The 25,044-nt window shown below is 37.1% G+C and overlaps 1 protein-coding gene across 1 annotated transcript in view; it reads right to left on the bottom strand.

The window, feature by feature from the left end:
* ARMC3 (armadillo repeat containing 3) overlaps positions 1-15,655 on the bottom strand; it is a 40,278-nt gene extending 24,623 nt beyond the window's left edge. The window contains exons 1-6 of the mRNA XM_037510706.2: positions 15,567-15,655; positions 12,341-12,501; positions 9,127-9,244; positions 6,019-6,144; positions 2,361-2,429; positions 1,661-1,836 (exon numbers count right to left, since the gene is read on the bottom strand). Coding sequence (XP_037366603.1) covers positions 1,661-1,836; positions 2,361-2,429; positions 6,019-6,144; positions 9,127-9,244; positions 12,341-12,388 — 537 coding nt within the window. The 5' untranslated portion in view covers positions 12,389-12,501; positions 15,567-15,655. The remainder of the gene's footprint in view (positions 1-1,660; positions 1,837-2,360; positions 2,430-6,018; positions 6,145-9,126; positions 9,245-12,340; positions 12,502-15,566) is intronic.
* Positions 15,656-25,044: the final 9,389 nt, after the last annotated feature.

Genomic DNA, 25,044 nt, shown 5'->3' with positions numbered 1-25,044 from the left:
TTTTCATTTCTACTTGACAAAATTTTTTGGGAAATCAAGCTTGGAGGGTGAGCTTGAGGTAAAGTCTTAAGTTAGCAGAGAAGGGGGAAAAAGCTGTTTCTTCTTCCAGGTTTCCATTAGGGAGGAGTGAGGGTAATGTGCAGCCACGTGTTGAGGACCTGCCAGGGCCGGGAATGAATGCTTCAGCTGCTTTCTGGCATGCAGTCCACCTGTGTCTTTTTCTATATGATTTCCTAGATACTTTGTCTTCCAATGAGCCTTCTGTCACCTTTGCTTGAATATCCCTTCCCCTCATTGTCTGCTGGTAGCTATTTCAAACGGTGTGCTGGTATTTTCAGTTATCTAGGGTTTATCATATGTGCTTGGGAATTGTTCAGGAACCTGAGCAACAAGCTGAGAAGCTGCCCTGAGCTGACCTCCTGTTGGTGTAAGGGGGTGTGCTCTGACTTGGGAGGTAGGAATAAGAAGGAGGTTAGGTGTGAGAGTGTGTTTTTCTTTCAATTACAAAGAAAAATAGCATAGTGAGATAGCAATGTGGATTTGTGAGCAATGAGTGCCAGTCAACATACTCAATTCACTGGGTTTTTACCAATAAGTAAACCTAATCCAACTAATTTTTTTTTTATAAAGATTTATTTATTTATTTATACAAGCACTGGGTACAGTCAGAAGCGCGAGAGGGTGAGAGAATTCACCAGAACCAGAGGGGAGAGCAGAGCAGGCAGACTGACGAACTACACTGCTGAGGGGAGCAGCAGGTGGCAGGAGAGGTCTGCGCACCATGTGGGACCCTCGCGGGGGGCCAGGGATCGAACTGGCGCTGCAGAGGCTGCGGGCAGCTTTGCAACCCAGCGCTCAACTGCTGCGCCACCAGGGAGGCCCCTAATCCAACAAATTTTAGTCCACAGAATAAGGCATATATATTCAGTTCAACTGTTGAACAACACAGGTTTTGAACTGCTCAGGTTCACTTGTAGAGGGATTTTTTTAAAACAATCTATATATATATACTTTGAGTATCAATGCAGTATAATACTCTATTCCTTGTGATTTTCTTAATAACATTTTTCCCTAGCTTACTTTATTATTAAGAATATATCATACCATACATATAAAAACAAAATACATGCTAATCAAATACTTAGGTTATCAGTAAGGCTTCCATAAGCAGTAGGCTATCAGTCGCTAAACTTGGGGGGGTAATGAAAATTACTACTTGGATTTTTGACTGGGGAGGAGTTAGCACCCCTAAACCAGCATTATCAAGGGTCAACTGTACTCCCATGTGCTGGCATCATCTTGCTAGATCAATATGTAGTTGCCCAAACCATAAATAGGCCAAATCATAAATACCAGATTTTCTGTTCAAAAGAAATACATTTTATATAGTATAGTCCTTAATTTTACAGCCATTCTATTATTTTTCAGTTGAAATATGATTTAAAAAGGCCCATTCATGGGAGACAATTACTTATAAAATGTACAAAATGAAAAGTAAATATACTAAATTTCCATTATTTTTTCTGAATAACTACTGAATAATACCAAGAAGAATTGAAAATGAACTGGTGAGTTTGAAAAAGCTTTTTCCTGCTTTCATGTGAAAAATAAATTCTGTAATCAGCTCTTGTCAAAACACATTCTCAGAACTTGCTCTTACCTGGACCAAGTTGTAAATGCACTCAATAGAATTCTTCTTCACATCAGGGTCAGGGCTGCTCAGCAGTCTGACGAGAGGCTCTAATCCGCCACATTCAAATATTTGCACTTTGCTGGTGTACTCAGCAGACATGTTTGCTAGGCAAAGACTAGCAAACTCATGGATAATCACTTCTTCTGTATATCAAAAATAAAGAGCACGAGTATGCTAAGTCCTCATTCAACCACTCCTCTACAGCATGCTTAGAAAGCCAAAGCTCCACAAATTATACCTGGGTTGGAGCCCAACTTGGTTTGAGAGATTTTTTTTTTTTTTTTAAAGATTTATTTATTTATTTATATAAGCACTGGGTATAGTCAGAAGCGTGGGAGGGTGAGAGAATTCACCAGAGCCAGAGCGGGGAACAGAACAGGCACACGGGCGAAATACTCTGCTGAGGGGAGCAGCGGCCTGCAGGAGAGGTTTGCGCACCATGTGGGACCCTCACCAGCAGGCGGCCGGGGATCGAACTGGCGCTGCAGAGGCTGCGGGCAGCTTCGCAGCCCAGTGCTCAACCACTGCGCTACCAGGGGAGGCCCGGTCTGAGAGATTTTAATGACAATTCATAACTGGTATTTCATGAACTATTTTCATTAAGTAGTTTAATTAAATGTAAAAATTAAACCAGTTCATCGTTTAAATAGAGGTAAGATGCAGTTACCTTCTGGAGCCAGCTGAGCAATGACAGAATTCAGGATATCCAACTCCCTTAACAATTTTTTAACATCACCTACACAAAAATGAAACAATATCATTGTTAGTTAATACTAATAATGACTGTGTGTTGAATGGCCCTTATGAGAGAGGTACTATTATTACCTAATTTTACAGATCAGGGTAAAAACCACACAGGAATAAAGCAGTGGGGTCAAATGTGATGCCCGGGTCTGTCTGGCTCCACACAGACCCCAGCCCATGTTCCTTGATCATTGAGCGCACCGCCCCCGAGACAGGAGAAAACACAAGCCCAGCAGGGCCAGGCGGGCCTCAGCGCCCATCAGTACAGTTGACTGACTGGCCCCACACTTGTTCACTGTACAATAGTAATTCTTACTTTTGTTGTGGGGAGGAAATTCAAAATTTTGATTTTAATAAATATTGTACAGAATGTAAATACGAATTACCCTCAATCCTTTTTCATTAACATAGCTGGTTTACATTTTATATGATTACCAGAAATATCAAAAATGCTCAAAGAGGAGTATGTTGATTTTTTTAAAGTTCACTTTTGCATAATCTATATTGGTCTAGTTAAGGTGAGACAGGCATGGCCCTACTTCTTGCCTGTTATTCCTTGTCCCCTTTTTCTGAGAAGTATGACATAGCTGTTCCTTCTGTTTTGCAGTTTTTCTTCTTTGTCAATTATCTTCATATAGAAACCAAAATTAGCATTACCAGAATTCTGGAAGAGTTCACTTAGTCTCAGCTGAAGCAGATGGTCTCTGGTTGAATTGTTCCTCATTAACTGCTGGGTAGATAGCACTTGGCTTTTATTGAACAACTTTTCCTGTGGGATCCGGGGATATGGCTGTTCTTCAACCTGTCAAAACCCCTCTGCTGTCTATTTAAAGTAGCTTAAAGGGAGCTAGCAAAATTACAGCTAGCTAAATGTAGGCTGTATATGTAGTCCATGTCTACATGCCTGAAGAGATTTTATCCGAGCACATTCTCCATTTGGTATCCAAAATCACCTTCCATCTACTTCAGGTTTCCGGGGTGACACTGACCACGAGGTCAACTTATGTTCTCTGTGCCTTCTTTCTCTGCAGATCCACTCCCACAGGGAGAGGCCAGCTTGCTGCATCTATGTGTGATACTTTGCCTCAGTTCACCTGAACAAGTTAAATGTTTTCTTCAGAGGATTCTCTGTGCCTTAAAATCACCTTCTGGATATGAATTCAGTCCAAATAGCAAGTGATGTTCAACAACAGATCTAGTAGATCTACCCACTAAAGCTTTAAAGGATTCATTAGCAATTCTTGTAAATTGATGCCACAGTTGATCAATTTATTATTCTGTATTCTTGACACTGGATCATTCAATGAATCCTTTTTTTAGGTAAGTCAACAAAAATAATGGATCAACTACTACTTCCATTACTTTAAACATCTCTGTCCCTGTGTTTCTCAACAGAGACCATTCTCAGAAATGGCACCAAGTAGGAACTCTGACTTGTGGTTGAGCCACATGAACAGTGTGGCACCTACACATTAAAATTGTTTTAATTGGATTCTTTTTTAAAAATTTCTTTATTTTATGCATACAAGAGAAAAAGAGATGGGGTACAGGCCAGAGGTGAGGGGGTGAGAGGATTCACCAGAGAGATAGTGGGGAACAGAACAGGCAGATTGACTGAAATACACTGCTGAGGAGAGCAGCGGGTGAGTCAGGAGAGGTCTGCTGCACCATGTGGGTTGCTCCCTGGCCGGGGATCAAACACGTGCTGCAGAGGCTGTGGATTGCTTCATAGTGCGGTGCTTAACCCCTTGCACCACCAGGGAGGCCCGATTCTTTTTTTTTTTTTTTTTTGGCATAGAACTAGGGTGTAGGCCAGAGTTTTGGAGTGCGATAGGATTCACCAGAGACAGAGTGGGAAGCAGAAAAGGTGGATTTACTTAAATACACTGCTAAGGGGAGCAGTGGCCAAGACAGGAGAGGTCTGCTGCGCCATATGTGAATTTGTCTCCCTGGCAGGGGCTTGAACTCAGGTCAAGACTTAACAAGTTAAATGTTTTCTTCAGAGGATTCTGAAGGCCATCAGGGAGGCCCCGTAACTGGATTCATATTCACAATTTTTTCATGTCATAATATTAACCAATTAATTTATTCTCAACTTTATATATTCTTTTACATCGTCTTTCCCTAAAAAGGTAAGGTCTTCAGATTGCCTTAAGTGATGTAAAGTCTGGGTTTCAAAGGTTACTGCTCCTTACAAGGCCCCTGATGAGGGGCCTCCCTGGTGGTGCAAGGGGTTAAGATGCAACCTATGAAGCCGTCTGCTGCCACTGAAGCACGAGTTTGATCCCTGGCCAAGGAGCTACCCACATGGCGCTGCAGACCTCTCCTGACTCACCTGCTGCTCCCCTCAGCAATCTATTTTGGTCATTCTTCCTGTTCTGTTCCCCACTGTCTCTGGTGAATCCTCTCATCCCACCCCCCCCCACACACCTCTGGCCTGTACCCCAGTTCTTGTATGCATAAATAAATAAATATTTTAAAAAATTAAAAAAAAAACAAGGCTCCTGATGAACTGTCTCTTAAACTTACTTCATCATATGACTCTCTGGGGTTAAAAGACCTTATTGAGTGAAATATAAACTGGCAGGTAAAAGAAGACAGCAGTTCCAACTGGCAAAAATATTTAGCAAAGTAACTTAAGTGACCTGTCATGTGTGACCCATACTTGGCACAGACACATTATGGAATCACCACTGTCATTAATCAGGGACTGCCTTTATTGGCATGGCTTGGTCCTGCTGATATTCTTGTAAACGTTAACAGCATATATTAACTAATACTGTTACTCTATCATATTAAAAACAAAAATAGTTAGGCCCCCCCGGGTGGCACAGGGGTTAAATTCTCAGCACTTTCAAGCTATCGCCAGCCACTGCAGCATGAGTTTGATCCCCGGCCGGGGAGCTGATCCACATATGGCACAGCAGACCTCTCCTGTCTGGTGCACTGCTCCCCTAAGCAGTGTATTTCAGTAGATCTGCCTTTTCTGCTCCTCACTCTGTCTCTGGTGAATCCTCTCACCTCCACATCTCTGGCCTACACCCAGGTTCTTGAATGCATAAATTAAATCTTTAAAAAAAAAACCCAAAAAATATAAACAAGTAATGCATCTGATTGAAGGAATTTGTAGAAGGCTAAATTTGTTTTTGGCAAAATGTAGTTTCCAGTTTCAACAAAATAAATGTATCAAAGCTCTTCTGGGCTTCCTTTACTACAAAATACAGGTGAAGTGTAACTTGCATTTAAGCATACACATTACATTATACTAATGTGAGGAAAAATCTTTTAAGAAAAATCTTTTAATTTTAAGAGGTGGTGACTGATCCACCAACTTTTAAAACTGGAACATACTACCTCATCAATGTCAAGAGTTTTCACATGAATATATCTGTACATATTTTTATATTTAAAATTTTCCTCTTAACATATGAAATCATACATTTGTTGTATTACACTTCCTTAACGTTTCTTTATCATTAAAGTCACCTTGAATAAAATGAATGTGAATCACTTAAAAGTAAATGTGAAAGGATAATGCATTACATGAGATTATTCCAGTATTTTTTAAAGTTGATACTTACTATTAGAAGTCAGGATTCCAAATATCATATTAGCATTTCTTTTGACAATTTTGTCTTCATGGGTGAGCAGTTTAGTTAAAGGTTCCACAGCTCCAAGTTCAAGGAGGGTTGCTTTATTTTCCTCACCTGACAGAACAGATAAATTAAAATCATACATGGGCACCAATCTCATCAAATTTTTTTTGTGCCATTGCAATTTCTTATTTGCCTTTCACATTCCTTTTTGCTTCCACTCAAAATAAACTTTAGGGCCCAGGCATCCAGGACATTTGCTGCTCTCCTTCTTTTGTTTTGAAAGCTGCTTTCTCTCCTCACTCAGTTCCTTAGCTCACAGTTTTTCAGAGGGGTCTCTCTAACCACACTATCTAGTGTTAACTCCATATTCCAGTTGATCCCATCCCTCTTTACCCTACTTTATTTTCTTCATCCACTTTCTGACCTCCATGCTTTGTTTGCCTACTCTGTTGAAACTTAACTTTGCATGAGGACAGATACCTAGTCTGTTCTGTGCTCTCCGAGCCTCAGTGTCCAGCACAGTGCCTGCCATTCATGCAATGGCAACAGCAGTTGCATAACTGCATAACTAATTTTAATAATTAACACACATAGGCCCACTTTAATTTCAAGAGTTTGTGATGGAGTTTGGGGGCTCACTTTTCAACATTGTGATTACATACGCTATGATGTTATGCAAGGTGTGCCTTGCATGCACAGAAGTGAACCACCAGGTAACTTGGGGATTCCTTTGCTTGTGGATGTAGGCACAGAGGTCCCAGAAACAGAGATTAGTTAGGGTCGGAGTCCAGTCTAACTGTAGAAGCAGTGTCCACATCGTAATGATTCAAATATCATTCTATCATTCAAATATCAAATATCAAAGTTTGGAATAATATGTAAGTCCTGGTTAACTTAAGTTTTCAATTTCAGAAAATACTTCGTGTATAAAAAAAATAAAAACACTTAAAAAGAGTTTTATATTTCACAGAAAATTCTTGCCTTTCTATTTTTTTAACCTCATGTCATATAAAAAGAGATGATCAGATACATATGACAGTCCGATGACATATGACTTTGCTATAAGATTGAATGGGAATTATGCTCCCTTCGCTGCATAATCTGATGTCTCTGAAAATTGACCTAGAATTCTACACAACCAACACATGAGTCTTCCTTTTAGAAGCACTTTGTTTTTTATCTAGAATTGCAGTGATGACCAGAGTGACTTAGCAAGGTATTTTACCGTTTGATAGTTGAATGATTTGTTTTTCGCTCATTCAAGCCCCAGAACAATGTTTGAAGTATGATTCATTTAAAATCAAATATCTGGGCCTCCCCTGGTGGCGCAGTAGTTGAGCCCTGGGCTGTGAAGCTGCCTGCAGCCTCTGCAGTGCCAGTTCGATCCCCGGCCACAGGGCGAGGGTCCCACATCGCGCACAGTGTACTTCTTCGTCAGTCTGCCTGTTCTGCTCCCTGCTCTGGCTCTGGTGAATTCTCTCACCCTCCCACGCTTCTGACTGTACCCACTGCTTGTATAAATAAATAAATAAACAAACAAACAAATAAATAAAAGAATAAACAAAATAAAATATCTCTCTTAATTTAAATGTTTTCTTAAAAATATAAAATTACCCTAAACATCTTCCAAATAGTCTCAATTAAAATGTTATACAATAGAATCTAATTTTATCACCATTTGGAATAAACAGAACAAATAAACCTGTCAATCTAATCGTTTATAATTTTCAACAACCTTTATTTATTTATTTATTTATTTTTAAATAGATGCTTTCCTTTTTTTTAAAGATTTATTTATTTATTTATACAAGCACTAGGTTACAGTCAGAAGCGGGGGAGTGAGAGAATTCACCAGAGCCAGAAACAGAACAGGCAGAGTGACGAAATACACTGCTGAGGGGAGCAGCAGGCGGCAGGAGAGGTCTGCGTGCCATGTGGGACCCTCGCTGGCCGCCAGGGATCAAACCGGCGCTGCAGAGGCTGCGGGCAGTTTCGCAGCCCAGCGCTCAACACCTGTGCCACCAGGGGAGACCCAAAACCTTTATTTTTACAACAGTTATAGCTTTACACAAAAATCATAAAGATAGTACATAGAGTTCCTGCATACCCAACACCCAGTTTCCCCTAGTATTTTACATTAGCAGGCACATTTGTTAAAATATTTGTACCAACATTGATACATTATTTTGAAAGTCCAAAATGTATTCAGATTTTTAGTTTTTGTCTAATGTCTTTCAATGTCCCAGGATCCTATCCAGGTCACCTGTGACACTAAGCCATCATGTATTCTTAGCATCTTAGTTAGAATTTCTTTAACTTTTCTTAATTTGGTAACTATGAGTGTTTTGAGGATTACTGGTTAGGTATTAATACAATTTTTTTATATCACAATAAGATTAGGGTTATGCAGGTTTTTGGGAAAATAACAATAAAGTATAATTTTCATTCTATCATGTCAGGGACAGCATATATTATTGCCATGACTGTCACTACTGATGTTGACTGCAATCACCTACTTGGGGTAGTATTTGTCAGGTTTCTCCACTGTATGCTTACTCTTTTTTCCGTTTCTATGTTGTACTCTTGGAAATAAGACATTGTGCATTGCCCAAACCTAAAGAATAGGAAGTTATATTCTGTCTCCTTGAAGTACTGACATATCATTTGGAATTCTTTTGCATGGGAGACTTGTCTTTTCTCCCCATCTATTTGCTTACACAAACTTTTTAAATATTAGTATATCCATGGATAAAATTTTCTACTTTGAGGTTATAATCTAATATTTTGTTATTTTGTTACTCAAATTGTTCCAGCTTTGACTATTGTGAGTTCTTCAACTCCTTTGACACAATTTTTTAAACTACAAGAAAACCTTCAAAACGGCTATTATTTTATCCAGTGACTAAATTATTCCTTAAGATGAAGTTAGGCACTTAGGGAGATACATCCCTGTCAGATAGTACATTATGACAGTCTGGTTGTCAGAAAGAATTCTTTTGACAGGAATTAAGATAAAGATTAGGGAGAAAAGTGCCCATTTTGTAGTAAATATTTTAAGACATTAATGAAATACATAAACTGAAAAATCCAAACCTTTTAAAGCAAATCTATAAATTGCTTCACATGCTTTTGCCAAAATTTCTTCCTCTGGAGAATTAAGCATTAACACCACGGTTGCTACATTTTTGCTTTCAATTGTTAATGGATCAAACTGAAATGCAGAAAGAAAAAAATATCAGGTTCATATTTGAGCTTTAAAAATCACATAAAAAATGATATAGAAGAAAACATAATCTTAGCAAAATAAGGTGGTCACTGCCCATTGAGTGCATTGTAAGGTTTTTATTTTTTAAAGTATCTTTTTTAAAATATCACTGACATAGACCGTTGTTAACATTGGTGGCTGTGGAACTCCTGGAATCTGGCATGAAGAGCAAAGAATTTGATACACCTAGTCTCACCTTAATCATATGGAATCAAACAAGTCCTTTAAGCTGCTAGAATGCAGTTTTCCTTTCTATACAATGGGCTTAATATACCTATCTCAAAGCATTACAGGGAGCATTGAAGAACACATATAACGCTTAGCAGATTGTCTGGCAAATAATATATAGTCATTAAACAACTTATGTGACTGTAATTCTTAGTAATTACATAAGAATCCCTGAGTACCTGTATCAGATTTCCTATAGTCTCAATAATCAGTGCCTGCTTTCCAACCACTATATTCTTTCTGGAATAGCAGGAACTACCTGTGTAAATCAACTGAAAGACAACATTATGTGCCAAAATATAAAATAAAAAAAATAACAGCATGATTCAAAATATCAAATTGGATAAATTCTGGAATGGGGAAATTACAATGTAGTATAAAGAAAATGTATAGGACTCTAAGAAAACCTATTGCCCTGAGATCTTGGGGATTCATGTGGTTGAAATGAGCAATAACAACCAAGTGATTGGGGGTTATATCAGTTACACATGTAACTGACTCACTGTCCTTAATCTGAAAGATGAGGGTATTGTATTTTTGCTTTTGATATCTTATAATATAAAGTTCCAAGATCCTATGAAATACAAAAACATATATCAAAGACAATTTATGTTGTATGAGGAAGAAGTACATGGAGAAAGTTTCCTAAAATTGGTAGAATATTAAATATTTTTAAAGAATGAATAAAATGAGGTAAGTTGAAATAAGGAGGAAGGATATTCAAATGGGGGGAATAACGCTAAGAAGGTTTGATATGGAAATGAACGTTGTATTTCTGAAGGATGAAACAGGAGCTTGATTAAATAGAAAATATATAATAGGAAGCAAAAATAATATTGAATAACAAGGCAAGGGAAGGTGTCAGAAAATTACATAGATCTTTTTGTCCCAACTCTTGTAAAACAATAAAATTCAAAGTGAAAAGGGTATGGCTCTAAAAATTTATATCTGTCTATGTTATTATTCACATTTGAAAAAGACATGCATATCACCAACGCTTTTCTTTCTGTCTCATATTTTTAAAAGTAGATGAAAGACTATAAAAAAAAAACACTTTGCAAAAAAAATGTTTTTTTATTGGAAATATTTAAGAAGAAAATCACCACTACTTGACAGAAAAGTTTATGTTCTCAAGCAATTACAAACCTCCCCTTTTTACAAATTTCACTTATAATTGTACAATAAACTTTTCATAGACTCTGAAGAGGTATACCTTGGATAATAAATTCCAAGTTACTTTAAATTGTGGTATATACTGTTTTGACAGACTAGGATTTAAAAATGCAGAAAAGCCATTAGATACTTGAATACCAATCTGTCAGTTTCATTACATGAAGTCAGAGTAGGGGAAAGATGGCTGAACCCTTGGGAAAGGCAGTATCAAGGACCATTGGTGACTGGTACATACGTCCCTGGCTGCCACCAAGGTTGTTATGAAAAGACAGCTAGAGTTTTGCTAAGCTAGGATTAGAATTGTTTCTCAAACCCTTGATTGTGGCTCCTAAGGATTGGAAAACAGAGGACAATATCTACAAAACATTATAAAATTACAGCAGTATTCTAGGACAGATATACCTATTGTTTAACAGTCCTTTAATTCTAAATTTGATCAGAAAATGTTTGTCATCATGCACTGAAATCATGAGTACAGTTTCTAGAAATAACATGTTAATAATGCTATTTTGCAGCAAAAAGAGGTAATACAAAACTAGAATTCAATTAAAAAACTAAGATAATTTGGGATGTTTTAGTACTATGTCCAAATGTGAGCAGTCAGACTGCAGAAACACCATCAAAGACCAAAATGATCACCTCCACAAAGCTTCCCTAGACCTGGACAGAGGGATGCCTTTGTTCCCAACTATGGAAGAAGAATTATATATAAGTAGTTACTTAGAGTGTGTGTGCGCAGGGGGGTATGGGAGAAGGGAATCCCATAAATTTACTGAGTACTACCTTTAATACCAGGCACTGAGAACTTTATATGCTATTTTAATTCATACAACAAGCAAATTGAGCCAAACAATACAAATCCTATTTTAGAGATTAAGAAAAACTGAAACAACTTGGACAAATTGGTAGCTCCAGAACCACAAGTCTGTAAGAGGCAGAGCTGTGACCAAGCTCACAGTGTAACCACCATGGTCCAGAGCTCTCAGGGAGATTCCAACAGACGGCTCAAGTTCCTTCAAGCTGTAAAGCCATTGAGTCTGTTGACTATACTTATTGGTCCCCATTAACATTTATGTGATGAAAACATGCCACATGTCTGTTTCAAAATAATTTTCTGAAATGAAAATTTTCCAAGGTCATGTTCTATTTCTGTGTTGTGGGGAAGGCATTACTTAAGCCTCTGGCAGAGATAAAGATGATGAGCCCAGAGATCTGGAAAACACAGGACTTCTGATGTCCAACTGGTCATCTTCAGACACCATTATATACATCTAATACTATAGCATGACTTCCAGTATTTTTGAAAACTCATTTGGATAATTAACACTAATGAGGGAATGGCAAATGTAAATGTATTTAAGAGAATAATCAAAACTATTTATTCATTGACACAGCTTATAAACATGCCATCCAGAGTGGAAACACTAATAATTACTTCCTAACTGTGCTAATTCTGTGATAGCAATGCTGTAAATGTGTTTATATAATGTTAGATTTTTCTGAGTAATGTTACCATTACTCAGACTTTGGACTTCTGCCACCATACACTTATGGACACACTGGTACATGCCAAACTGTTTGAACAATTTATTTTTAAAATCAGTTGTTAATGTGTGACTAGCATTCAAATCAGAAACTTACCACATCTTTATAAGTAGGTTCTGCTTCCTTCTTTATCTTTTTACCCATTTTGGAAAGAGAAGCAATCAGCAGTTAAAGTGTCCTTTGTATATTACATATGTACAAGTTTCTCAGTTACCTGTGTCCTCAAGAGGAAATTAATTTCTTCCCTTAAAGTTTACCTAGAAATACACAATAAGAAAATATGTAGAGTTTATTGCATATGTACAAATATATTACCTACATCCCTATTTCAAACTATGATTTGTTCAAGCTTCCAAAGAGGAAATACGTTAGTTTGAAAAGATGAAAATGTTAGTAACATAATGTTTATTTGCATAATAGAAATAGTTTATAGGTCATTTACATAAAGCTTGGGAGACTGCAAGATCTGCAAAAAAATTTTTTTTACAAAGGGTGGGATTATTGTCTTCTTTCTTACACTGATCTATCCCAAACCCCTAGAACAGTGCCTGGTACACAGTAGGCATCAATATTTGTAAAAGTCATTATCTCTGTACATGAGAGTTAATGATTTTCTGTAGTTAGTATCCAAGATCTACCGATACCACATTAACATTTGTCATTTCCCCAGATAACAAATACTCTTTTCTAATATAATCCACAGCTCAGTGAAAATGTAATTGGGAACCTGAAAAGATATATTCTCAGGAAACTGGAGTCTTCTAGCAAGACTCTCTTCCACCTGTCCAAAAGTCAAAGGAGGAATATACACTGTTGATTTACCAGGGCAGGAACTCCATCTGGGTACAGAGAACCTTCCAAGATGTTGCTGACTCTATCAGAATAACCCCAGGAATCTTAAGTTTTCTCTAATGAGAGTCTGGGGGTTATGTTTGGCATTAAGGCAATCTCAGATGGTATATTCTAGTCTCAAGGAATTACTTAGTCTCAAGAAAAATCTTGGAAAGTAGAAAATCATTGAAGAGACTCTGCACGGCCAGAGTTAATTTGGATGTTCTGTTAAGTAACAAAAGCAACTCCTAGCAGGAGAGAGGCATACCAGAATTTATCACATACTTTTAAAATCCACATGCTCATAATCAGTCACAGGGACTGCCAAAAGGCATCTATTCTAGGTCACCATCTTCAGGTGAGTTAAATTTCAAGATCTTTGAGGGACCAGGCAAGCTCACTCTGTGTTGGACTACTTCACACTATATCAAATAATGTTAAAATGCATCCACACCCCTCATTAAATATGATTTTAACCATAATTTTTTTTAAATTTTCCAATCAAAATTACCTAGCAATCAGAACAAGCACCTGGGAAATCCTCCAAAGTGAGCAAATTATTTTCAAGTGTAATGAAATTTTAATATTAATAAATACATTGAATCATTCAATTTTATTTTCATATTTTTGAAACTTTTTTTTCAAATCTCAAACATTGTAAATAGGTGCTTGAAAAGCACAGGCCCTAGGACTTGTTCCTGTAATGTTTCAGGCAGACACATAGAAACTATTTGGGACAAATGAAAATCTATTATTTGATTAATATCTAGGGACCAAAGAGATTTTATAGCAACTTATAAGCAGTTCCAAGATATGATAGCCTTTGTAAATATGACATGATTTATCATATGATATGATTTACAAAGGAATTCTTAATGAACAATATTCGGAGGCTATAAATTACACCTGGGTAGAGCTGCTTTAAACCATCTGATTTTCACTGAGAAACTTATTTCAGGAGAATCGTTTTGAGTAATTGCGTAGTGTCAATTATAGAGGCTGGAAGAGCCTAAACTTAGAGGATTATAGTGATGGAGCTGGTCACAAGCACTGCTATACAAAACTAGTTTATATTTTTATTACCATTTTATTACCATTTCTGTTATCCTATATCAAGTATAGGATAACAGGGGAGAAAGTTTACAGCTGACATAGGTGAGAGTCAATGAGCCTCAAAAATGACCCTAAGGGTTAAAAAAAACTTTCTCCTTAAAATGAATATTCAAACTATCTTCATAGTTTGAAATAGGGATGTAGGTCAACTAAATGACCTCACATTATTCTTTGAATATTTGTTTTCTCTTAAAGCAGCAGGAATGTCAACTTAAGAAGATCTCTACAATTTTTTGAAGCAACTAACCCAGTTTACCTTGACTATTTTACACCTGCCTGTTGATTTTTTTTATTGTGCTCAAATATAAATAAAATTGACCTTTTAATCTGTTCCTGTTTCCACATATATGGGGAATTTATTATGGAAAATTTGGAAAGCAGAGAAGGGTACATCAAATAAAATAAAAATCAACCAGAAATCAGTTCAGGGAAATCAGCAATACTTTGAAAAAATTCTATGTGTTTTCTAGAGATATTTTACCATCCCATCTGGATCTCTATCCTTCATACTCAACTTCCCATTTTTTACTACATTTTTAAATTAATGGACTAGTTCATGAAATCTCAGTCTCCATTCACTGCTCCAAACACTTCCCATGGATCAGCATATCATGTCATTTAAAACCCTCTATTTAGCTAGTCAGCCTCCTGTTGTTGAGCATGTTTACAATTTTTTGGAATCATGACACACTTTTTGTCATGAATTTATTGGTAACTTGTATTTCTTTGTGAACTTTCAGCTACTATATACATTTTTTTTAATGTTTTCTAATGGGGATAACTATTTTGAGAAGACTTAAAGGAGAGGAGGGCTAGAACAAGTGGGAACCCACTTCTTGAATTACTCAGTCGATATAACAGAAGCTCTGAGACTCAGATCCCCTCTGGAGGTCTCAGTCAAATAAGAGGTGGCCCATAAAAATTCAGTTGTACAAAAAAAATAAAGCCTTTCTTTTTAAATGAAACTAGGTATACTGCCACCTTTCTATAATGTCAAGCATTCCCAGAAAGGTCCATAAAGAATCACTGCTTTCTACATATGAAATGGATTTATATATAATTTTGTTGGAATATGCTTTCAAAACTGCATAATTATATTGAAACTATATTGTTTACTACATTTTCCACTAAAATGGCCTATAGGTTATATAAGACAAACTTCTATGGGCCTAACTAAAATAAACAAACAAAAAAACAGACTTCCAGGACGCTTATGAGACCCACCCTGACCCCTGTCTTAACACTGTGAACTGACAACCCCTAATAATGGGTTCCTTCCCTGAGTTGCCCTAGAGATTCCCATCCGCGGGGCACGGGTTTTGCTAGGGCCTCTACCCTGGGCCTCTCCAAACCGCGTGGATAGACAGTCTGCCTTTACCTGCCAGAAGGTGCAGCCAAGCAACCGCTCCGCAGAACTCACAAAGTGCACCTCAACTGCCCGAGCCAGGTTCCCAGTCCACTGTTGTCCCTGGTTGCTATGCAACACAAGTCCGCACCTGCGCATAACGCGGGGTGTGCGCTTCCAAGGAGCGCACTTAGAGCCGCTCCCGAAGAGCTTGCTTAGTGGGCACTTTGGGGAAACAGCAGTGTGCATCTTCAGTTCTCTGAGCCTTGTGCTTTGGGGCCGGTTAGACACTGCGAAGCCTCCTATTCCTAGTTGCGGGTCAATCCACTTGAACACAATCAGCTGACACCGCAGCTTCAGCAGAGGACTGGCTGTGGAGTCTCACGTTGTGATGCTACTGTATTCTCCCAAAGACTGGCCTCAGCAACAGTCTCTGTGCAAATGACTTCCAAATCGCCACTTCCTGCTCAGATTCCCCTAAGCTGCCCCCTGCCTTGCCAACTTTCTATGCACCAGGGTGTCCAGTCTGTTCTCACAGAATTTATCATTTCCCTTCAAAGCACTACTTTTCTCCTTTCTGCCAATCCCCCAGCTCCAATCATTTTGTCCCCTATTTATTCCTTCTCTTAAATTCTTACTGACACTCCAGTCCAGGTCTTCACTTCTAACTTTCTGATGATTTTGGTTTCTCTCTTTGGTTCTTTCAGCATAACACAGACAGAACTTTCCAGAAATTATTGCTCTAGTTACTTCTCTCTCTTCAAACTTCGGCAGCTTCCTAAATAAGTCAAAATCACTTCACCTGATATTTGAATCTCTCTGTCCCATCCCCATTCTATCTGTGTAGCACTTGCCTGGTGACGTGCAAGTGTAAGAGGAACAATGAGGCACAACTTCAGCTTTCCAGACTCTACCCCCGAGGAGGAGCTGATGGGAAACAGGGGCAGATCTGCAGTTTTGGCAGTTAAGTTGCTATAGTTTTGGCAATTGTTGTTGGCCTGGGACTTTGGTACTTAAGCTACCAGTGAGGATGGTTGTCTTTGGAGAAGCCACCAGCTTGCCAAGTGTGTCTTTTGCTTGGACCTCTGGCTCTACTTACCAGGACGCTAGCAGGGAAAGGAAAGACAACATTTGACCACCTACTAGCCATAAGTATGCACTCTCCCCTCCTCTACTCTCCTTCCCCCTTTCCTTCTTCTTCCTTCTTCATTTTCTCACTCCTTTTGTAAGTAAATCTTCTGTTATTGTTTCTCCCAGTATGTCTGCTTTTTGGTCTAGGGTGAGGACCTACCAACCAAACCAACCCTGTTCCCCTGGGTTTGTTGTGTTTTGTAAGTTGTGCAATTCCCAGCATATGCTTTCATTTTCCACTTATTAATCCTAGTTCAAATGCCATCTCATAAAATACTCTTTGATTGACTTTAGCAAAACACATCTCTCTTGAATGACCCTCACACTGAAGTAATTGGCATAAGGTCACTCCACTAATAAATGGTAGAGTCAGAACTTAGAGTGAGGTCAGCTTGACTCTTAAAATAATATTCTGAATCAATGTATCATGCTAGTCCACCCTAAAGATATAATGTTATAAGAAGTTACAAATAATTTATGAAATAATTAAAACTCATGTTTTAGGTTTTCACATACTTAGTTTTTTCTATACATGTCTATTGTGGGGAGGGGTCCAATTCATTTTCCAATATACAGTAGGATGGTGTTGGCAAATGTTGATAGTAGTTTGACCATTACCATAATGAAGACAAACATTGCCATCATCCAATTTCATTCATGTCTTTTTGAATTTAAACCTCTTTCTCTATTCCACTTGGAACTTGTGTTATCATTTTGCCTCTTCTTGAATTTCTTATTAATGGATCCACTCAACTTGTTGCCTTTTCATCTGGCTTCTTTAATTTAGCACAGTGCTTTTGAGATTTGCCCATTACAATGCATGTGCCCGTTACAATAGCTTGTCTCTCTGTTGCTGAGCAGTAGTGCACTGCCATGGATCTATGAATATAACATCCATCCATTGGTTGATGGACGTTTGGGTTCTTTCCAGTTTTGGACTGTTATAAATAAATATGCTACAAACATTTATACATGGGTTTTTGTGTGAACATATGTTTCTCCTTCCTTTGGAAAATACCCAAGAATGGAATTTCTGGGTCATATGCCATGTGTATATTTGATGTTATGAGAACTTGCCAAACTGCTTTTCAAAGGAGCTATGCTATATTTACATTCCCACCAGCAATGACTGAGAGATCCAGTTGCTTCATATGTTCTACAACACTTGATATTGTCAGTCCTTTTAATTTTAGCCATTCTAGTAGTGGTATCTTCTGGTTTAAATTTTCATTTCCTTCATGACTAATGATGATAAACTCATATTTATTTATGTACTTGTTTGCCATTTCTATATCTTCTTTTTGTTAAGTATATATTCAAATATTTTCCTACTTTTAACTGTCTTACTATGACATTGAGTTGTAAGACTTCTCCCTATATTCTGGCTACAAGTCAGTTATCATCTACATAATTTGGAAATATTTTCTTTCCAGGTTTATTATGGAGGAAAATGAAATTTGCAGACCATTACCTAGCTAACAACATGGTTGCTAATTGCTATTGGATTGGTCACTGTTTGAATTCAGTGAAGCTTTGAATTTAATACATACAATAAATTATAAATGTACAGATCCAGTCTGTGGTTACAAGAAATAAGATTATCACTGTGTGACAGTTATAGGCTAGTTTGGTCTCTGGCTATGGCATTCACTAAGATCTTAAGTCTCTAATCCTGTCATTTTTCTGACTCTGAATAACTAAGTACAATCAAAAGTAATTCCCCCATCCCATACCCCATAGTCCTTTTGTCCACCACACTGTGGGATAGCAGTAGCTATTCTGTGTGTCAAACCTGTCTCCATTAGTTACTTCTGTGTGTCTCCATTAGTTACTGCAGTATCCAATAAGATCCTTTTAAAATAAGCAGATCTTCACTGTTTTCAAGTTCAACCAGGTCAAACAACCAGTCCCAGATTTACATCTTTAATCTTCTAAGGTCAACAACCACATCTGGTTGCAATCATTGTGTCACTTGAAATTCGATTGCAGGAAACTGGAGACTTATAGCATCGTTGTGAGAGGTCAAGCAACTGACACGAGGCTAAACTTTCAGAATTATTTACAATCACCAAAACATGGCAATTACCTATGACATGTCCATCAAGAAATGCACAGATAGGGCCTCCCTGGTGGCACAAGGGGTTAAGCACAGCACTACGAAGCAATCCACAGCCTCTGCAGTGCAAGTTCGATCCCCAGCCAGCTGGCCAGGGAGAAACCCACATGGCGCAGCAGACCTCTCCTGTCTCACCTGCTGCTCCCCTCAGCAGCGTATTTCAGTCAGTCGGCCTGTTCTGTTCCCCACTCTGTCTCTGGTGGAGCCTCTCACCACCCCCCACCACATCTCTGGCCTGTACCCTAGCAATTGTATGCAAAAATAAATAAATCTTTTAAAAAAAAAAAAGAAATGAACAGATAAAGAAAACGTGCACATTTATTCAGCCATAAAAACGCTGAAATCCTGCTTTTTGTGACAACAGGAATGGACTTTGAGAGCATTATGCTAAGTGAAATAAGTGAGAGAATGACTACTATATGGTCTCACATGTGTTGTCTAAAATAACTAAACTTACAGAATAGAATAGTAGTTGCTATGGACTGAGGGATCAGGGTAAATAGGGAAGAAGCACTGGTCAAAGGGTACAGACTTTCAGTTATAAGATGAATAAGTTCTAGTGATCTACGGTGTAGCATATGACTACAGTGAGTAACACATAGTACACTTATGTTGCTCTGAGAGTACTGCTTTAACATTCTCATCATAATAGAAACAACAACAACATGGTAATTAGTGATGTTAGGTGAGGGATATCTTGACTAGCCTTATTGTGGTAATCATTTCATACTACATATTGCATCACATCCTCACACTTTACACCTTAAACTTGTTCAATGTAACATGCCAATTATATCTCAGTAATGTTCAGGAGAAAAATATACTGCAGAAATGATCAAACAAGAAAGCCAAGAAATGAAAAAGTATAAGTCACTTTCATGCAGAATAATGAGGATTATATGAAGTAAGTATTTATATTTGCCATTAATTCTTTTCCTGTTTAGCCTTATATTTTTGTCTTGGAAAAGTTAACCAAGTGAAGCAATAATGCCTAGTAAATCAGACCAGCTCCAAACCACAAACTTACATTTTAAAAAGAAAAACATTTGAACTTGTTAAAGCACCTGCAAACTCAAAAAAACATGAAATTATTTTATATAATCATAACTATACCTGTATCTGATACTTCATAGCTGAAGTCAAGTCACACAAACCATTGCAGCATAATCCATCAGCCTACATAAAAAATGACCTATTTTTGAGATCATCAATATGAAGTAATAGACACAAGGTTACTTTAAAAAAAAAGCACTAGTAGTAGATACATTATGCCTTATGAGATGACACAGAGATCACACTAATCTAGAAGACAGTTAAATCAGAAAATAATTGATGAATCAACAGATATTACAAAGTGTTCCTGTGAACAGACCTGATTAGACAACTCAAAGAAAAATGATTTGGAAAACCATTTGATCTGCAAAGAGGTACAAAAGCAAAGTTCTTGAGATAAGATATTTAAAGTGCTAAACAAATATGTTAAAACAAGTAAGATATATTTGGAATAATGCTTAAATGTGTGTGTTAATGTTTTCATTGTAGGTTAAAGTGTTAACATTAAAAAAAAGCTGTTCCTAAAACCCTATCTGTGAAAGAACTGGGTTTTGTTTGTTTGTTTTATTGAGATAATGTTGATTTACTTTGTTGTTTGTATTTTGGAAGTATAGAACACCCGTCCCCCACCTTCCAGTTATGTTACTGTGGCTCTCCTGCCACCACATGATCTACGGTCCAGGGCCATAGTCCATTGTGCCCCCTCCCATCTTGTGCTTGTCTCTCCCCCTTACTCCCTGAAAGAGTTGTTTTAATCACAAAGAAATGTTGGTGTAAAGATTTTTTCCATGTGTTCTACATTAAATGATATTCTTAAATCAGTGAATCCAAGCCATTGAAATTAGACTGTTTATAGCTTTATGCAAGAATTAAGATCAGGAAAAGTACTCTGTGCTTGTTTATACCAAAGAGAATGGCCAAGAAAAAATTTTCTCGAGTTTCTGAGCTAAAAGAAGAACTGACATTTGTGTGCGTGTAAATGATTCTCACTTTGCATATTTGAAAGTTGGTTTGTTGGATTAAAAAAAATCTAATATTTTGAGCATCTTAATGAACAGGATCTAATATTGGAAGGACCACATGAAATATTTGTACTGACAACATTAATGGATTCAAAGAAAGAATACTGATGAAATCCTTATTCAGAAAACATTTCAAAAGATTCAAAAATCCATTCATTATCATAAAACATTTCAATGGTGCATTTGTCAAGAGAAATAGAGTTTTTATATTTCAAAAATGATAAGCCTATGAAGTAACATTTTAATCAAATTTAATAAATGACAAGAAAGCAGTTTTCAGTCAATGAAAAAAAATTATAATCTGCTATTTACTATCTCTACATAGTTTCTGACACAAATGACCATGAATGGATCTGATCAGGAATTACATATAGCAGTTTTGAGATATAAATGGGTGTGTATATGTTGTATATATGCGCATAAAATATTTGCAAAGTCAATGTTTTCACTTAAAAATATAAGCCTATTTTATTACAAATTTTGTATTTACCATAGCGCTATAGTTTTTCTTTCCTTTATTAAAAAAATATGTAATCTGAAGAAAATGTGATCTTTTTTTTTCCAAGTCCCAATATTGACTCCTCCCAAATCACTTCCAGTTCATCTCTGTGGGATTTACAAATATTGTCATTTTCTGTATATGCCATGATGTAGAAAAGTTAGATCTAAAGACCTGGTGACCATTAGAAGTTCTACATTAGATCTATATAACACTTTATTCCCAATAGTCCTGGTGCAGTAGTTGATGTTATCAAGTTACAAGGAGAGACCATCAAATGAGCCTATTAAAGACGTGCTAGTAAATGCTATTATCATTTTCTCTAAATCAGTGCACTTCCTTTCTTAGTATTAAGATACCTGAGCAGCAAATTAGTGATCAGAACACGGTATTAACTAGAACTAGGGGAGTTGAGAATCCAGATAGATTTTCCTACCCCATCACATACAGCACTTCTTTTGCATCTGGATTATGGCTGACCTTCAAACTCAGCATTTTTTTTCCCTGTTACAATCTGTGTCATTATTTCCATGTCTGGGAGGCATTCCATTTTGTCCCTATACCTCCCAGAAGTACTGAGGTTTGTAGCTAAGATACAATCTCATTTCCCCCTTCACAACTGCGTAGTCTTAACCACAACACATTTCATTTGGTTCAGTAGATATGTTCCAGAAAAAAATGTTTTTGAAAGAAATTTTGAAATCTAATTATAATTTAAGAACGCTGAAAGTCGCTATTTAGAGAACTCTGTGGATGAATCACTTTATATATAAAAAGGAAAGAGACATTCAGTTTAAAAAATTATCTACTTTGTCGATCTAGATTTGCTTAAAGTGAGGGGGTACAATGTATATAATTTTAGGTAACTTATCATAATATGTTTCTTTTATTGTATTCTTTGAATTCATTTCCATTCAGATTGAATTAGTCATTGGTTGGTTGTAAGTAAATTGAAATTGGTTTAAAATAAATAATAAAAATTTACAACTTCTGTTTGTGACATTCAATTCAGTGTCAGAGATGTGAGGAAACCCACAAACAGTGTGGTAGCTTTTCACCTTCTCTAGCGCTTAAGCACACACAATTTGCCAACATGTACCATAAATAGTTGCTATTTTTCTAAACAGAAGAGTGCCACAAGACAGCTTCTTACATCACATTGTGCTATTTAAAGTTATCTGCTTTTTTGGCTGCTGTTCAAGGGAGTTCTTTGCCTGTAAATCCTCTTTATCTCATGCTAAGGCTGAAGAAAAATCTTGGCACAATTTCAGTGCATTTGTCTTGCACCAGAGGAAAAAAAAAATTAAGGTCCCAAAGACTGACATTGTTCTGCAAATGGTCATGAAGCAGTGGGAAGTCTTGTTGGCTATTCAAAAGGATAATACTATGAAGCACCTACTGGGAAAAATAATATCACCTCACACAAAAGCAGCCACACCATAAAAAAAGATCATTCATAAATGTGAAAGATAGAGTTTTAAAGTGCACAATACTCATTGTCTACTTGAACCTCATCTTTAAAATCAACTTAACTTATTTGACTGGGGCCATAAGTCGCCATCATTTAATTCTTCGTTTAGTTTTTACATTCTTTTGACTCTAAACTCAGTTTCTGTAATTTGCACTATGGAGATACCTGCTTGTTGTAAGCTGTAAGAGAAAATAGGGTACATCCCACTTAAGAGTGGTAAGAGATGTGTGGGACAACATAGACTTTTGAGATAACACCTCACTCTGTGAAGCATGCCCCAGAGATGACTCCTTCTACCACTGGCCAGCCTTATACTGGGCTTGTGTCACTCACTGGTGGATAAATGGTGGAACTGCTTCTAGGGTTATACTTTAGCATGAACTGTTTCCCTTGGTTGGACTTCTGGCAGATGACTTGTTTTTATAAGAAGTTGAACAATTGTGCCTGTCTAAGGAATTCTCTGAACTGAGAATAAGTGGGTTGATCTTAGCAGATCAGAATCACCAGAATCAACAATATTGAGTATAATGTGGTTGTGGAAATGGTTATCTGAGTTCTGCCCTTTGCCTGTTCAGATGAGTTGTAAGATAATTCAGCAGCACAAGTTACTGTTGGAGTCAGGATCCTGGATCTGAATCTCTGCTTGTCCTGTTTGACAAACTGGACCAGATAATGTGGCTGGATCATGACTGATATATGATGACTGCTAGTATCACATGTCCAGACTTCAAATACCACAAAGCTATAATAATCAAAACAATATGATACTAGAAGAACAACAGATACATAGAACACTGAAATAGAATTGAGAGCCCAGAAATAAACAGAGACTTCTATGTTAATCTACAACAAAGGGGCCAAGAATATATGTTGAAGAAAGGAAATCCTCTTCAATAAATGGTGTTGGGAAAACTGGATAGCCACACACAAAAGAATGAAACTAGACCAGTATCTCACACCACACACAAAAACTAACTCAAAATAAATGAAACACATGGATCTAAAACCTGAAGCAGTAAAATACATAGAAGAAAACATGCAAAACACTCCAACATTAACTTCAGAGACATCTTTGTGGATACATACTTTAACTTAAGAGAAATAAAAGAATATAAACAATTGGGTCTACAACAAACTAAAAAGATTTTGTACAACTAAAGAAAACTATCACTAAAACAAAAAAACACCCTGGTGAATAGAAGAAAATATTTGCTCACCATATACATTTGACAAGGGGCTTATCCCAGATCTACAAAGAATCCATTCAAATCAACAAAAATAAAATAAAATAGCCCAATAAAATAAATGGGCAGAAGGGCTCCATAGACACTTCTTCAAAGAAAACAGAAGACACATGGAAAAATGCTCATCATCCCTTATTGTCAGAGAAAACAGATACATAGAACAATGAAATAGAATTAAGAGCCCAGAAATAAACACAGACCACAACGAGATATCATCTCATACCTGCCAGAATGTCCCATAACAAAAGGACCAGAAACATCAAGTGTTGACAAGGATGTGGAGAAAAAGGAACCCATTTATACTCTTGGTGAGAGTACTGGTCCAATCCCATATTAAGTACAGATCTACTACATGACCTAGCAATTTCACTTATCTACCTGAAGAAAACAAAAACACTCACCCAAGGTGAAATATGCATTCCTATGTTCATTGTAGCACTATTTACAGTGGCCAAGCAATGGAAACAAGCTAAATGCCCCCAAACATATGAATGGGTCAGGTATATGTGGCATATGTACACAAAGAAATACTACTCAGCCATCAAAAAAAGAGATAAATTCTTGTAATTTGCTAGCATATGGATGGAAGCAGAAGAGTTTAATACCTAACAAAACAAGTCAGAACAAGAAAGATAAATAACAGATGGTACCACTTATATGTGGAATACAGAAAAACAAAACAAAGGGTCAAATAAATTCAAACTAATAACAAGCTAGAAACTGGACTGTAGAACTGAGGTTATGAGAGGGTGATGGGGACTGGGTAGAAAGCAAATTAGAGTTGGGGCGGGAGCACAAGGGACTATGATGGAGGACTAAGGTGTTCTGGTGGTTAGTATGGTGTGGAACAATAGCTGAAGGGGGAGAGCCTATACTTTGTAAATCACAAACAACATGGTATACCAATGTTACTTCAATTAAAAAGATTAAGTTCTCATTCTTTGCACATATTAACTACAAATAGCCCTCTCTTAA

The sequence above is a fragment of the Talpa occidentalis genome, unplaced genomic scaffold (assembly GCF_014898055.3).
Source record: "Talpa occidentalis isolate TD23 unplaced genomic scaffold, MPIMG_talOcc4v2.1 talOcc4.14, whole genome shotgun sequence".
Lineage (NCBI taxonomy): Eukaryota > Metazoa > Chordata > Mammalia > Eulipotyphla > Talpidae > Talpa > Talpa occidentalis.
The sequence above is the reverse complement of the archived record's forward strand: the minus strand, read 5'-3'. Positions and strand labels throughout refer to the sequence as shown.